General features: G+C 37.0%; 1 protein-coding gene across 2 annotated transcripts in view; it reads right to left on the bottom strand.

The window, feature by feature from the left end:
• LOC123868026 (uncharacterized protein C18B11.02c) overlaps positions 1-15,609 on the bottom strand; it is a 459,041-nt gene that overhangs the window by 15,065 nt on the left and 428,367 nt on the right. For both annotated transcript variants that reach the window (XM_045910366.1, XM_045910370.1), the window contains 3 exons: positions 12,026-12,113; positions 9,575-9,797; positions 3,665-3,752 (listed from right to left, as the gene is read on the bottom strand). In XM_045910366.1, coding sequence (XP_045766322.1) covers positions 3,665-3,752; positions 9,575-9,797; positions 12,026-12,113 — 399 coding nt within the window. The remainder of the gene's footprint in view (positions 1-3,664; positions 3,753-9,574; positions 9,798-12,025; positions 12,114-15,609) is intronic.

Genomic DNA, 15,609 nt, shown 5'->3' with positions numbered 1-15,609 from the left:
GAGTTTAAGTGTTTAAAGCTCTTTTTCGTCCATATACAGCCAGCGTTCCAAGCGGAATCTTTGCTAAACAAAATGTCGCGAGGACACCTGCATGCCTGAGAGTTTTTCACAATGTTCTGAAAGGTGTGTGAAGTCTGCCAATCAGCACTTGGCCAGCGACCAACGTGATAGACCCGCACTCTGTAGTGAGCCGGCGACGGGTTGATCATGATCTTTAAATAAAGGATCTTTAAGGTTCATTTTCCTCCGACGTTATTATGTTTCGACGCTCGAATGCCATCAACGTTAGCAAGATATAAAATCTCATACTAACCCTACCGTTCCGAGGATTATTGGCAGCTTATACAGCTTCAAATGGTATTCTTATCAGTTTTAATCAAATTAAACTTCTACTTTTAAAATAATAGACTCAGAAATTCTAGATCATTTTAAAAGCGAGTTACCTGAGTAGTTTATATGAGTTTTAGTTAGTTCATAGTTTGCTAGGACTGTATAACCGACTTTACAGAGCTGCGCGGTGCAGAACTTTTTCTGTGTAAAGATTAGTAGGAATCCTAGTAAATACATGTTTAGAATAATATATTTATAGATGTTTTAAATGGCGGCCCAACGAGCAGGCGAGTTACCTGATGGTTAATGATTATCAAGGTCCATGAACATTTGCAGCACATGAGGAACCGCTAAGGCATTGCCTTTCAGGAATTTACTCTTGAATTTTGATTTTTCTCTTGTTTTTTGGGTTGTATTGTTGAATCGTGGCTCCTTTAATTAAATATAATAGTGGGAGTTTTCATGGGTTTATATAATTGCGATGGGCGCTCCGCACACAACTTGACTGAGTATAACTTTGAGTTTCTTGCATTTGGACATTTAAACTGATTTTAGTGCTAATAAATAACCAGCACCAATGTAACGGCCAGCATAACGTGTTCGGACCAACCTATAAAACGTTAAAAAAATCAATTGTTCCTTACAAAAATGTCAATATCATTAGAAAAATGTATGGTGGTGGACCCATGGAGCAGAATATTTTTTTCACAATTTAAGGTTCGGTCTCATAGTAAAAATATCCGACTGTGCAGGAATGATCAGCTCTCAAATATTTTCGTCATTGTAAAATCTTCTAAAAACAATCAGTCTCGCTAAAATCGAACAACAATAACAATAGATATAAAGTTTCAAGTTATTCATGGCATTGAAACAAAGGGTCTCGCGAAACGCTTTATATTACGGGCGGCTGTAAATTCTGAATAGAAAATACATAACTGCGTCGAAAGATACTCTCTTTGTATTCCTTTCAAATCAGCCAAAGAATATGTATTGCTGCAAAATATTATTGTTGCAATATAATAAAAGTAGGGTGCGAATCTAGTTTTATGAAACACGGTGAACGTTATGGCATAGAAATAATTTCCATATGCTTCATTATGGCTTGTAAACTTGATCGGGTATGACCGGCGTTAAGGCGGTTACGCACTGCATCCGATTCGAATCCGTGAAAATACGTTCCGAAGTAGTCAGAGAACTATTTGTATGCACTAGCTCCGACTTCCGTCATCCGAGTTCTCTCCGTCATCCGTGAGAATATCTCGGATTCTAATCGGACATATTATGATGTAGAGTTATATCAAAGATGTCCACTAAATAGCTTATATTTGGATCAGAGATCGAATTAGTGCGTAAGCAATATCCGAGTTCGGTCCGAGTTTTTTATATCCGTGTTTTCACGGACTCAATCTTAGGTTGAAATCTATAGAGCGCACTTTGACTTTGCTTAGGCTTAAGTTTCAGTTAAAACGAGACAGATTTATGCCAGTGGTATAACGCTGTCTCTTTTTAACAGTGTCTTAAGTCTGAGCAAAGTCATAGTACGTTCTATAGATCTCAGCCTTAGTATAGTCGCGTCAGCCGCTCTGGGTCCGTTGCGCACTTCAATCGCTTCGGCCGCGACCCACAGACCCAGGTACGAGTTCGCGTCGAGTTACGACCCAGGTACGAGTTTACTGTTGTTACTGAAGACAGAGACGCGGGATAAAGACTCTGCCTCGATTGCCAACTGAACACTATAGACTGCCAACCAAGACGGTTGCGGCCAGCCGTCTCTGTTTCCGATATCCGTCGCGGCGCGAACTTGTACTTTTACGTCCATTTTTAATATTCAATCTATCTGTAATCTGTAGATAAATTACTTAGCATCGTTGTTATTTGTCAAAAACACCATACAATTTTGACAAATAACAAGTAACTTTAGGATTACATATAGATTGAATATTGAAACCGGACGGATATCCATTAGAATGATTAGACTTGGCTTAGACGACAGGTTTTGCTATCAGGTTGCCACTCATACACTGCTCTAACCGACAGATAACATATCGTCTAACGTGATGACTCATGTTTGCATGACGAATATCTGGATAATTCACAGCTCCATCAATCACTGCTCACTCATGATTGATGGAATTGACTGATGCGGCAACTTCGTCTAATCGACACTTAACTCGTCTGCAGCTTGGGTAATGTCCGGAGAACCTGCTTTTGTAGTTGTTTCGTCGGTTTATATGAACAAGTTTTCATGATTCGATATATACCATTCCAAGAATTTGAACTACGACGGAATAAGTTTGATTGGAACACAATTCTAATGAAAGTTGGTATTATTGCAAGGTTCATTAGAATAGTGTTACAATCAAACTTGCTTTTTTATTGTTCAGAAAATAGCTAGTAGTGATTATGTTGAAATGAAATTGTATAGTATAAAAGTTGTAAGTTAACACCGCGTGGTAGTGAAGAGGATATCATTAATTTTATAATGTTTAGGTACTTACCTTAAATATTACAGGTAATATTATTAAAACTAAGCATTTTGTTATTGGTGTACTTAAAATTATTTATTAGTAAGAGTGAAGTAGCTACTCAAACCTGAAGCTAACCTAGGAAGTATGAAAGGTACTATAGCTCGTCAATTTTGCTCATGAAACGCCAGAAAAGCATCAATTATTTTCAAAATAGTAAAAAATTACTTTACTGCTAATACTGAAACGTCTCTTAGAACTTAAGAGCTTCTTGACTGAGTGATATTTCACTAGGTATTCGGCCGTATAGGCAATAAAGTAAATACTATATTGATTGTAAAAGTATCAATCGATCGAAAAAACGCAACTGCACCCTGTATGATTAGTATGAAATTTTAAATCTCAACAACGTCAATAAAACGAAACACAATAACTTCAGAGTAAAATAGATCTAGAAGTCCTTGATTTAAAGTGACGAATACAACATTACCGATTTTAATTTCACAAAGTTTCCGCTTGGAGCGCTTACCGTAGATTTATAGATTTGAGCTTAAAAACAAAATAGTTTTGGTATATTTTTTCTTAAATGCTGAGGTGTCTCGTTGTCCGGTTTCGATCAACGTTGGTTAGATATAAAATGTACTAAGCACACTGAGCCAGTTCGCAAATTACGACTCACACGTAGTCGATGCGCGTTTTATGAAAGTCACCGTGGGCAAAGGTAACGTGTGTGCAGAACATTTTACAAAGTCAAAGCGTTCCTCTACAAAATTGACGAGCTATTCCAAAGGACATGCAAACAAAGGGCACAAGCAAACGTTGAAGATGACAGAAGCGAACATAGAATGGCGGTCTCAATTGCCACTTACGGGGATAGAGGCTGGTTTGTTGACAACCACAATGTCCTCGTCGATATGTACGAGGGTGATCGGTTGGCTGGTCACTGGTACTTCGTGCCTGCAAGGATACACACGTCAGGCATCGGAGCGGAGGATATTTGTACTCAATTTTTTGGATACCATCTGCTCTCCTAACATGACCACCAAGAATATAAATATATACGAGTATTTCAGAAGTTTCACCCGGAAATCAATAACAAAAGAATATATTATGTAATTTTCTGGCGGTGGTCATGCTAGGCCTATGTATAACAATTAGTACTTCTTTTTGTTTCAAGAAAAATTTCGTCGTACTACGGCCCCGCCAGATTAAAAAAGATGCATTTGAAGATAAAAGTAGGTAGGTATTTGTACTGATAGGTACCAATGTCCTCGTCGATATGTACGAGGGTTATCGGTTGGCTGGTCACTGGTACTTTGTGCCTGTAAGGACACACACATCAGGCATCGGAGTGGAGGATTTTTGTACTCAGTTTTTTGGATACCATCTGCTCTCCTAACATGACCACCAAGAATTTGAATATAAACGAATATTATTACAAAACTTTCGCCCGGAAATTGAGAAAAAAGAATATATAATAAAAAATTCTGGCGGTGGTCATGCTAGGCCTGCTGTATAATAATAATTCGTACTTGTTTTTGTTCTAAGAAAAATTTCGTCGTACTACGGCCCCGCCGGATTAAAAAAGATGCATTTGAAGATAAAGGTATTTGTATTGGAAAGGTAATATTCTCGTCGATAAAATATATAAGAGGCCGATCGGTTGGCTGGTCACTGGTACGGCGTGCCTGCAAGTATACACTCGACAGGCATCGGAGCGGAGGATTTTTGTACTCAATGTTTGGGTACCATCTGCTCTTCTAACATGACCACCAAGAATTTAAACATAAATTATGTGAAAGTTAGTGTAGAAGTTTCACCCGGAAGTAGAGCATCTTAAATTTCTTCAGGGTGGTCCTGCTAGGCCTGCTACATTACAGTTAGTAAAGAATCAAAGGAAAAAGTAAAGATATCATTTTTGTATAATTAAAAAAAATTATAAAACTTCCCGAGGAAATTTCAAAAACGATACCCACGATGACGAAGTCGCTGAAATAATTCATAATATTTGCATGGTAAAGTTTCAAGAGTATAAAAATTGTCACTATCATCAAAGCTTAGATCCCAAGCGTTTAATCCTATTTACATTTGACAAAACCACAGAATAAAGCTAAAATCGTTTATCCGAGAGCATTGTAAACAAACAATGCGCCAGAGATTTAGACATGTTGAACAAGCACCGATAATATCGCGCTAATCTTTCACGAGATGCACACGAGAATAGATTCAATGGATGATAGCGGTATTATAAATAATCCCATTTATGCTGATCGTGCATTAGGATCAAAGCACACAAGGCAATTTCAGCAATAATTTTAATATGTGACTCGATGTTGCACGCACTGATTGCCTTCTAACGTGATATATCAGAGCATTTTGACGTATTATTATTCGATTTATACGGTGTTTTGTCTATACTAACGTTAAACGTAGCTTCTAGCTTTCGAAAAATAATTAAGTGGCCAATGCTAAAACTATTGTGCGTATGCTAAGCCTTTGGTAGGCTTAGTATACGTTGATAAAGTTCTATAGTCAATATCCTATAAACGAACAAAAGTAACAAAGACAGTAACAAGTATTTAATTAAACCTATTATGGCCCAAATGCATTTGCGTGCGCGACGCAACACGGTGCGACGCAGCAGGCAACTAAGCAACGCGGCACGAAACGACGCGACAGATGTTTTATATGAGTTTTTTCCGTGTGTTCCGCCGTGTCGCGTCGCGCAGCGCAGTGCAAATGTGTTTGGGCCTTTAAGGTTCATTTCACGTTAACGTTAAAGTGATTCGACGCTCAAATTCTATCAAAGGTGAGATGTAAAATCTCATACTAAGTACACCGCTCGCCACACTGCTCAGATACATGAATAGGCGGCAATGTGCGATAAGCTTAACGGGATGATAGCGGTAGGTATTATAAATAATCCCCGTAATGTAGCAGCCCGTATTACGCAGGTGGTATCCGTAGAGGTTATGTTACAAACACGCTGCCTATACACTAAGAGCCCATGCGAAAAATTAAATCTTGCGAAAAATTTATTCTATCTGGGACTGTTTGGATTAAATCTACATTTTTTTGAGAATTTATCACTTTTTGTATGCGTACGCATTTCGCATATAGTACTTACTGAAATATGCCTTTATGTCAAAGGCAAAAAGAGGTTAATCATTTCGCTATTGCATGCTTATGATACATTAGAAAAATGCATAAACCGGAAAAACACATGGTTTGCTGTATTTAATATTTTTGACCTAATACATTAACGTGGGACTTACAAACGCGGCCTCTTAGTCTATAAAGGTTCAACGTAATTCGTACCATAAATCTGATCTCGTGGTGTATGAAATACAGATAAGACGAGACCAAACGACAACAAATGAATATGCGTGAGCTATGTTTAGTTTAAGTTACACGATTTATTGTATAATATGAACTACCTTTTTGTATCTTTGCAAGAAACAAAAAGAGGAATTTGATAAAATCTCATTCAATAAAAAGAAAATTCCTGACTCAACACTGACTTATCAACGCCCAATGCAAAACCTGGGACCTCAAAAGCTGAAATTTTGCACAAGGTTCCTTTTATAATGTAGACAAAGAATAAGGCCGGATTTTCCGAAATTCCTACAGGGGCGAAGTGCTAGTAGAGAAAAAGTTTTAGTCGAAAATGTTGCTAATAATATCTTGTTATTATATTAGCGTCATGCATTTTAAAGAGATTTAATAGTTTTAATACGTGGCAACACTACTGTCGAATATTACCCGTTGGACGGGACGGACGATTTCTTGACACCCTCTCTTAATATATAAAAATGAATCCCTATTTCCCTTGGTCACCCCATAACTTGAGAACCACTGGACCAAATTGAACAACTTTTTTAGTTATTGTCAGGACGAGGTTTATACATGAAAGATTTTTTTGAAAAATCCACGAGAAAATGACAGTTCCCGCGGGACGCGGACGAAGTCGCGGGCAACAGTTAGCTACATATAAAAATATACGGGATGAGAAAACGGACAGGACAGGATTTATCGTCCCGCATATTTGTCACTATTTTTTTTAGGCAACGATGTAAAAAAATCATCCTGTTATCGTCATTAAATCTTTAGGTAGCATCGAAAAATCGTTATAAAGATATTGGCGTATATCAATCAATAGCTATAAACCTAACTTTGTTTGTTTATCCTAACTATCCATAAAGTGTAGGCAGTTATCGTCATTAAAAGTTATTAATGACAGCCTAAACCGAAGGTCTAATGTCTTCTCCAGACGTTTAAGGGCCTAGTTTAGTATCGCCGCAGATATGACGTTGTTATACCCTTAAGCATCTTTAAGATTTAAGAATAGAATAAAATTTTGAGGTCAAGTTTTTTGTGCGCTCGCATGCTCATCTGGTGCTGATGGTACCAAAATTTTGATTGAAAAATCTATACAATATAATTAATCTCCAATATACGACATTCTAATAAACTAGAAGGCTTGTATTTACAGACAAGCTTTGTTACAGTGTCTAATGCATTTTAATAATAGCATAATAATGCACATTTGCAGAACTTAGAACTGATTTCGATTTTGATACCTAATCATTTTGAATCAGCATGTCTAGTATGACAGACCAATTATTAGATTATTGATAGATGGCGTGAAAAAATTATCATGTCATCTCTCGGTAAGCAATCTGATTGGTCTGCTGTTGCTAAACACATCTTCACCCATGTCCGCTTGGGTGGTTACCGGGCCTTATAATATCAATTCGGCAAATTCAACACATTTGTGATGATCAAAAAGGCAAAATCATAAGTTTTGTGCTAGTCTCTATAGTTAAGACACATTAACATAAAATTCCGAAAAATTTGGACGCTTGAAATTGTAAATTTAGAATAGAACAAAGCGTATTTTTAATGATTCATAAAATTTTATATTGTTTTACGCACAAAACACTATAAATTAACGTGTAAAACGTAACTGTCAGTGAAACACGTCTATAAAAAATCGACGTTTGATCTATTTAGATGCTCTTATGATTAAAAAAGCTTTTTTGCGTTCAAAAAACTTGATGATATTCCATATGGATAACTCAAAATTTAAAACAACCCCCCGCACAAAAACCTCTATATTTCTTATAGCGCCTACCCCCGACAAGTGATGGTTACAGTAACTAGAAAAGAGCTGATAACTTTCAAACGGCTGAACCGATTTTCTTCAATTATAGCTTAGAACACTCTCGATCAAGCCACCTTTCAAACAAAAAAAAAACTAAATTAAAATCGGTTCATTCGTTTAGGAGCTACGATTCCACAGTCAGATACACAGATACACACGTCAAACTTATAACACCCCTCTTTTTGGGTCGGGGGTTAAAAACAATGTTGAAGTCAAGGTTGGGAACGTTCAACTAGAAGATGTCTGTTTGCTCTTGTCTTGTTTCGACGGCCAAACTTACGTTCGCTTTCGCCACACGCAGACTTTTTTTCACCAAGTCGGGTAAATAAGCTTATGAATAAGAATCTCGGACGAGTTTAAAACTAGTTAGGCATAATTCTAAGAAAATTCACGATGTGAGTGATAATAAAGTTGAAATTCGTTACGAAAATCTTATGGTAATGTGTCTTAACCCTTAATTAGTGTTTCAAGAAGACAGTTCTAAGTTAGCAACTGACCGGATTCTATACAAAGATAAAGATCCCATGTAAGTCAAAGAAAATGACAAGACAGAGGAGTAAACTGTTAATGGTACAAAAGAAGACGATTCTTTGTAAATGCTCATCTTAGATGATCAAGGGTTACTTACTTGTCTAATCGTTATTTTTAAAAAGTAAGGTAAAGGTGGAAACATATTAATAAGGCACAAACCGGACCAATGCAACATGTGTTGGGTCAAATCTAGTTGTACGGAAAAGGGCCGATTATTTATTCAATCGCCAAGTAATGTTTATCTGATATGGTAATTTGCGTTGAGAGATTTGTATTGGAACGTTCGTTAAGGTTTTCTTTTGACCTGAAGTTGCCACAATTGAATAAGCAACACATGTAGACACCTGCAGCCCGGGAACAACGCTTTCTCACACTAATTTCGTCGACAAAGCGTTGCTGAAGCCACGAGAGAGATGTGTTACAATCACAGAAATATATGTCGCATTGACGATCGAGTCGCGTGCTATAATTATTATGTTTCCACCTTAATCGAGTTTGAAGACCATGTTGTGTCAAAGTCACGTATTCTGTGTAAGCAATTGGATATTTCGTTTGGAGCTCAATGAAGTATCAGATGACAAACTATATCTTGTAATCTAACTACAAAAGTAAGACCACAATTATACAATGGGTTAGAGCCAAACACATACGATAGTTTTAGTATCTACGATCAGCGATTTTTTCAAATTCAACGATGATCCATCGAGTTTAAGCGATTTACTGAAACGGATCGATGTGGTGTTAAATACGCAAAAACATAATTAATTGCTTTGATGCTTGATAAGTCTGTATAATAAATCACTTTTACAAGCGCTTCCGAAAACTTTTATCATTTAGACACTGAAATATGCTTGCACGAAATGATTGTTCGGTTATTCACACGGACTATCAAGCTTCAGTTACGTATGTGACAATCTTAATAGCATCGCGTTATGGTATGGTATCAGAATGACAGATGTCAGAACCTTACATAACTTTCGCGCATCATAATCGCAGCTTGAAGCTAACAAATCGCCGATCGCGGATATAAAAAGAATCGTGTTTGTGGCAGCCCTTAGACATAAAGAAGAGGATGATCAGGTACCTATGAACGACGTTTGCGAGTAAATCGTTGTGCTTTAGCCTGTAGTCCGGATCAACCCTGTCGTAGTTGACTGTGAGGGTGCCAGCCCTGATGCATCTCTCGTACTCAGCTGCGGGGTGGGCGCGGAACTCTCTGGCGAACACATCAAGGATCTTCTCGCCCACCCATCTTCCTTTGGTAAATGTTGTGAACGTGAAGTAGTAGGGGTATACTTTTCTGAGACCTGCAAAATTTAAATTTTATTGATTAGGTAAAGTAGAAACCATAACAATATTGTGAAACTCAGACCCCGTAGCATAATTGCAAAATTCAACCATCTCCTATAACTCTTTAGCTCTTTTTGCGTCTAATGTTAAAAGAAAACTATTAAATTATATAGTTGAAACTATCTTATGGAAATTATGGGATTCCGTAAGGTTACAGTTCGGGGCGGGCGGTGTTATGTATAGTTACTAACATAGGTCAAGATCAAAGATAGAGGGACATAATATTGTGGGCCTTTGTAGTCTGATAAAATAAAGATATTTTTATAATTATGATGGTAAGTAGTTTCTTATGACGCTGCAACAAATCCCCTGAAAAATGGATTAATCTTTAAAGTCGCTCAGCGAGTGGTGAGATAGAAGAAAGATGAAAGAAGAGAATGAAGAATGAAGAGATCTGCAGGAGAACCAAGATCACATAGTCCAAACTATCAACGGCTTGAACTAGGGCAGGGTGGAAGTTCTACTAGAATAGATACCATGTAGTAGAAACAAAAAGCGTATACAAATGCAAAAGTATATCTATCTGTTCCTACCCTTTTTATCATTCCGAAAAATCAAAGAGTTCTAGCGGGATTTAAAAAAACCTAAATTCACGCTGATAAGTCGCAGGGATCATCTAGCAAAACAATATCTCGTTACTGTAGAGACTTCGCAAAGCCGAAGAAAACTAGACTTCGTTAAAAAAACCGGCCAAGTGCGAGTCAGACTCGCGCACCGAGGGTTCCGTACTCAGGCAATTTTTCCGACATTTCAAGGTCAATGGGAAGTACCCTATAGGTTTTCTTGACAGACACGACGGACGGACGGACAGACGGACGGATAGACAGACAGACAACAAAGTGATCCTATAAGGGTTCCGTTTTTCCTTTTTTAGGTACGGTACCCAAAAAATACAGCACTGCGGTAAAATGACTAACACCAATGGCTCAACAGGCTTCCTTTCATACCTGTTTAGGGATAATTTGTATTGAAAAACTTCGCTATTGGATATTTATGACTCATCAAGTTCCAAGGCGGCGTGCTTCGGACTGGTTTATATTGTACGATAAATTCATATTGATAGAAACGATATCTACTCGATTTATTGCACACAATATTACGGTGTCTTAGCTGTTTCCGTGAAGAAAATACTTTGTGGTAGTCTTCGAGAGACGTACGTCGTATAATTATTTTCAAACAAACCTCTCCGGTGCAGTGGGAGCTGTAAATTACTTTATTTTTATTCTTTATTTATTTGCATTTATGTCTTACATCATAATAAAAAAAAAATTATAATATTACAACGCCCCGTCAGGGCGCTGCAAAGTAATTAAATATAAATAAAATGTCACGTACTTAATCATAAGGTGCCTAAATCGACACAAGATCTGTGTTTTGATGATCCATTAGATATTCTGTCAAAAAGCAGATTTGTCGGAAAGATGACTACCCACTAGGTGGTCAGGCGACATCAAATGAGACGCAGAGGGCCGCTGGATCCAGACCGGCGCGGCGATACAAGACCGTGGCGTGTGGAAGTTTCTATAAGTGACCTATGCCCAGCACTGGACGTCTATTGGTTGATAATGTTGACGATGGTGAAGATCTGGTCTAATTTTAAAATTTTGATGGTGACAAATAAAAAAATTACAGTTATTTCTCTTTAGAATAATTGTTCAGATGAACTATATTTGGTAATCTTCAAGTTTGTATACTTAGAATGGTATTCTTGCATATCTTCACTAAGATTATTTAAAAAAATCTAGCAATCGACTAAGTTATTCAATTTAACAATAATTAGATATCGTATCGTAGTCGTTCAATGTAAATATTGTTAAAGACGCGTTAGAAGATTACCGAGTATTAAGTGTAAGAAGAGTAAGAAAATGTTTTTCTATCCAAAAATGTTTACGCTATTAATGTTGTAAAATGAAAAAAAACTAATGAAACAAAATCAGAGACCCCCCACTTTTTTTGATGTAACATCCGCCATAATTATTTATTTTGTTCATATCAAATGTAGCCTATGTCACCTGGACCATAAAAACGAATCAATTGATATCACATTCATCGACATCTACTCAGTAGTTTAGGTACTACGGTGGAACATACAAAAACTCATACATATTATACATATATGAATATATTCGGGCCGTAGTCGGGTAAAAAGCTTTTAAAAAATAGAGGAAGTGTTGTAGAAACTTACCATTTTCAATATAATACGAGGTCTCGTTGTATCTATCGTCTGTAAAGCCGGGCCTTTTCGCTTTTAACGCCTTTGTTTCCAATTTCGCCTGCAATGAAGAAAATTCGGTCAGGTGCGTGACGGACAAACATACGAAGGGTTCCGTAGCATCGTCACGAAATAAGTTTTTTTTTTTTAATGTTCATGGCGGCCATTTTGTTTTTTTATTATTTGTTGTTATAGTAGCTAAACAAATACACATTCTGTAAAAATTTCCTTTTTCTACGTATTACGGTTCACGAGATACAGCCCGCTAACGTGGAGAGATGGACGGACGGACAAACAGCGGAGGCTTACTAAAAGGCTACCGTTTTGGCACCCTTCCTAAAAAGTGTAAATAAACTGGGCGCTAAAAAAGGTTTGAGGGTTACGATGGGTTGAGGCGGGGGTCAAAATAGCAAAGAGCTCTTAAAAGGGGATGTTGTGACATAACATTCATTTCAATGGCTACGCAAACGCCTTAAAGCTCCGTCTTAAAGGGTGAACCCATCAAAAGGATCCCTCCTTTTAGGAGTTTTTCTATCTGCATCGTCTTCCTCATTGCTGACGCTCATAATTCTTACCGCATATCACCTTTTCACGTTTTACCGTTACGTATCGGTTTTATTGGCAAATTGGCAATCAAAGTTTAATCGTAACTGTAACGTAATTGTAACCACCTGTTATGGAACTGGACTTAGAAATCGCATTTTCGTTATGAAAATGAGGTTATCTTTTGTTAAAAGTTATATAATCCTAATATAATACTTACTAGAAGATGCCCGCGGCCTCGCCCGCGGCTTCGCCCGCGTGGATTTCGGTTTTTTGAAATCCCGTAGGAACTCTTTGATTTTCCGGGATAAAAAGTAGCCTATGTGCTAATCCAGGATATTATCTATCTCCATTCCAAATTTCAGCCAAATCCATTCAGTAGTTATTGCGTGAAAGAGTAACAAACATACACACACACACATACAAACTTTCGCCTTTATAATATTAGTGTGATAGTGTGATTATAAATGTGAAAGTGTGGATGTTTGGATGTTTGGATGTTTGCTACTCAATCACGCAAAAACTACTGGACGGATTTGGCTGAAGGGAATTTAGATAGATTATATCCTGGATTAACACATAGACTACTTTTAATCCCGAAAAATCAAAGAGTGCCCGCGGGATTTTGAAAAACGTAAATCCACGCGGACGAAGTCCCGGGCATCAGATAGTATTATTATAAATGAAAATCCCAAGGCGCTCTATGTAGAATAGAAAGTTATTAGAATGACGAAGAAACGTAGAAACGATTATGAAAAGTTTGTCGAGAAGGCTACGGGATGAAATGGGAAAAGTTCTTAAAAGCGGAACTATCTGCGGGCTTTCCAGTGCTTTTCACTGGATGCAGTTGATGCATCGTTATACCTACGAGGTAGTATAATGTGTAGTGTATGGGAGTTGTATGATATTTTACTAAAATGTATATGAAGCAGTATACGGGATTGAACCTTAGATATCCTTAAGTTTTCTATAAAAACCATCAGTTTTTATGGTCAGTCTTAGTCAAATATTTATCACATGATAATAATTATTTTAGTGTAATCATGTTCAAGATGAAGAAGGCAAGCTTAGAAAAAGACGACAAAGAATCGGTGGGATGATGAAAACGTCAAGATAGCAGGTGAAACCTGGACAAGAAAGGCAATGGAAAGAGATATGGAAAAAGTTATAAGACAGGATAGGATAGGCAAGGTACCTGCATAGGTTTATTTTTTTTCGCTTTTCGCATCGACAACATAAGAGCAAAAATTATTTATATGTGACCAATTTCAGTGTAAAAAGTGACGAATATTTTCTTTGATATTTAATTGTTGCATGAATATTTTACGTCGTATTTTATTTTCATATCCAAATACCAACGACATATTGGGCAACAAAGCTAGTATACACAAGTGTAAATTAAAAATTTTCAACACCCCCGATAAGTGAAGGTTACAGTAACTAGAAAAGACCGAAAAGAGCTGATAACTTTCAAACGGCTGAACTGATTTTCTTGCACTATTCCGCACCTACGATCTTAAGTATCTGAGTTTTCCAAAACATCATTTTCAAATAAATAATTATGTATGTAGGCAACGTCCATCTTGATAGCTTGACATTTGTCAATTGACATTATATTATGAACCTAACGGTTATATAACCTTCTTTTCTACAAGAAAACTAGAAAAGAGCTGATAACTCTTAAACGGCTGAACCAATTTTTTTGGATTATAGCTAAGAACATTCTCGATCAAGCCACCTTTCAAACAAAAAAAAGTAAATTAAAATCGGTTCATTCGTTTAGGCGCTACGATGCCACAGACAGATACACAGATACACAGATACACACGTCAAACTTATAACACCCCTCTTTTTGGGTCGGGGGTTAAAAAGTAACGTAATTGACGTAAAATTAATTGACGTAAATCAACTTGTTCTGGCCCGCTGTCGATACCAGATTACACGAGTCCCCTTCATCCCGAAAACCGCTCGGTAAACCGATCTTGTCCGCGAATATTAAACGGATCAACTTCGATTAACAATGTAAACGTATGAAAAATATATTAGGTGTACGCGATTCTAGTGGGTTGTGTAATACATTTTATATGAACTGTTGTGGTTTTTTGTAAATAAAGCGAAGTTCCGAAAATAATATATTAAAATAGACATATTTTTTCCCTTCTACTAAACAAACAATATTTTAGAACTGCAATAATTCAATTCTAATACCTAATACAATCCAAAAGTTTTCAAAACCCCCTAAGTTTAGAACTCAGTTGGTAAAATATAGCTTTATGTCAGTCTCCAAGATATCTGTGCACCAAACCTCAAAAAAGATTAAACAGATGGGCCGTGAAAAGCTAGCAGACAGATAGACACATTTCGCATTTACTATTTAACCCCCGATCCAAAAAGAGGGGTGTTATAAGTTTGACGTGTGTATCTGTCTGTGGTATCGTAGCTCCTAAACTAATGAACCAAAATTTAGTTTTTTTTTTGTTTGAAAGGTGGCTTGATCGAGAGTGTTCTTAGCTATAATCTAAGAAAATCAGTTCAGCCGTTTGAAAGTTATCAGCCCTTTCTAGTTACTGTACCATTCACTTGTCAGGGGTGTTATACATTTTTAATTTACACTTATTCTTACTATAAAAAGTTTTGACATTTCACGAGAGCTTTTAAAAGCGTGTTCAATTTTTATCAACTAAGACAGTACTTCTCAGACACTTTCTTTAAATAAACCACGAATAAACCTAATGTATTCAAATTAGGGGACAGAAACACGACTCTCAGTTGTGAATTAAGGGCGACCTCTACAGCACATTTGTGGAGATAATGAAAACCCAACGACCCCGTTCCTCGGAGTCGCGACGAGGCCGCTGCGAAAAGTTCGGACTTAATTAAATTTTCTGCCGTTTGTTTTAACTTTTATTGTCTAAAGTGGGGATATATTTTCCTCGCCTTTTTACGTAAACAGGTGAACTTCCCTTATCGGGGCTGTAATTCTTTTTTGGATGGGATTTTTCCCCCTTTTTTAA

This window comes from Maniola jurtina, chromosome 1 (genome assembly GCF_905333055.1).
Source record: "Maniola jurtina chromosome 1, ilManJurt1.1, whole genome shotgun sequence".
NCBI classification, from domain to species: domain Eukaryota; kingdom Metazoa; phylum Arthropoda; class Insecta; order Lepidoptera; family Nymphalidae; genus Maniola; species Maniola jurtina.
The sequence above is the reverse complement of the archived record's forward strand: the minus strand, read 5'-3'. Positions and strand labels throughout refer to the sequence as shown.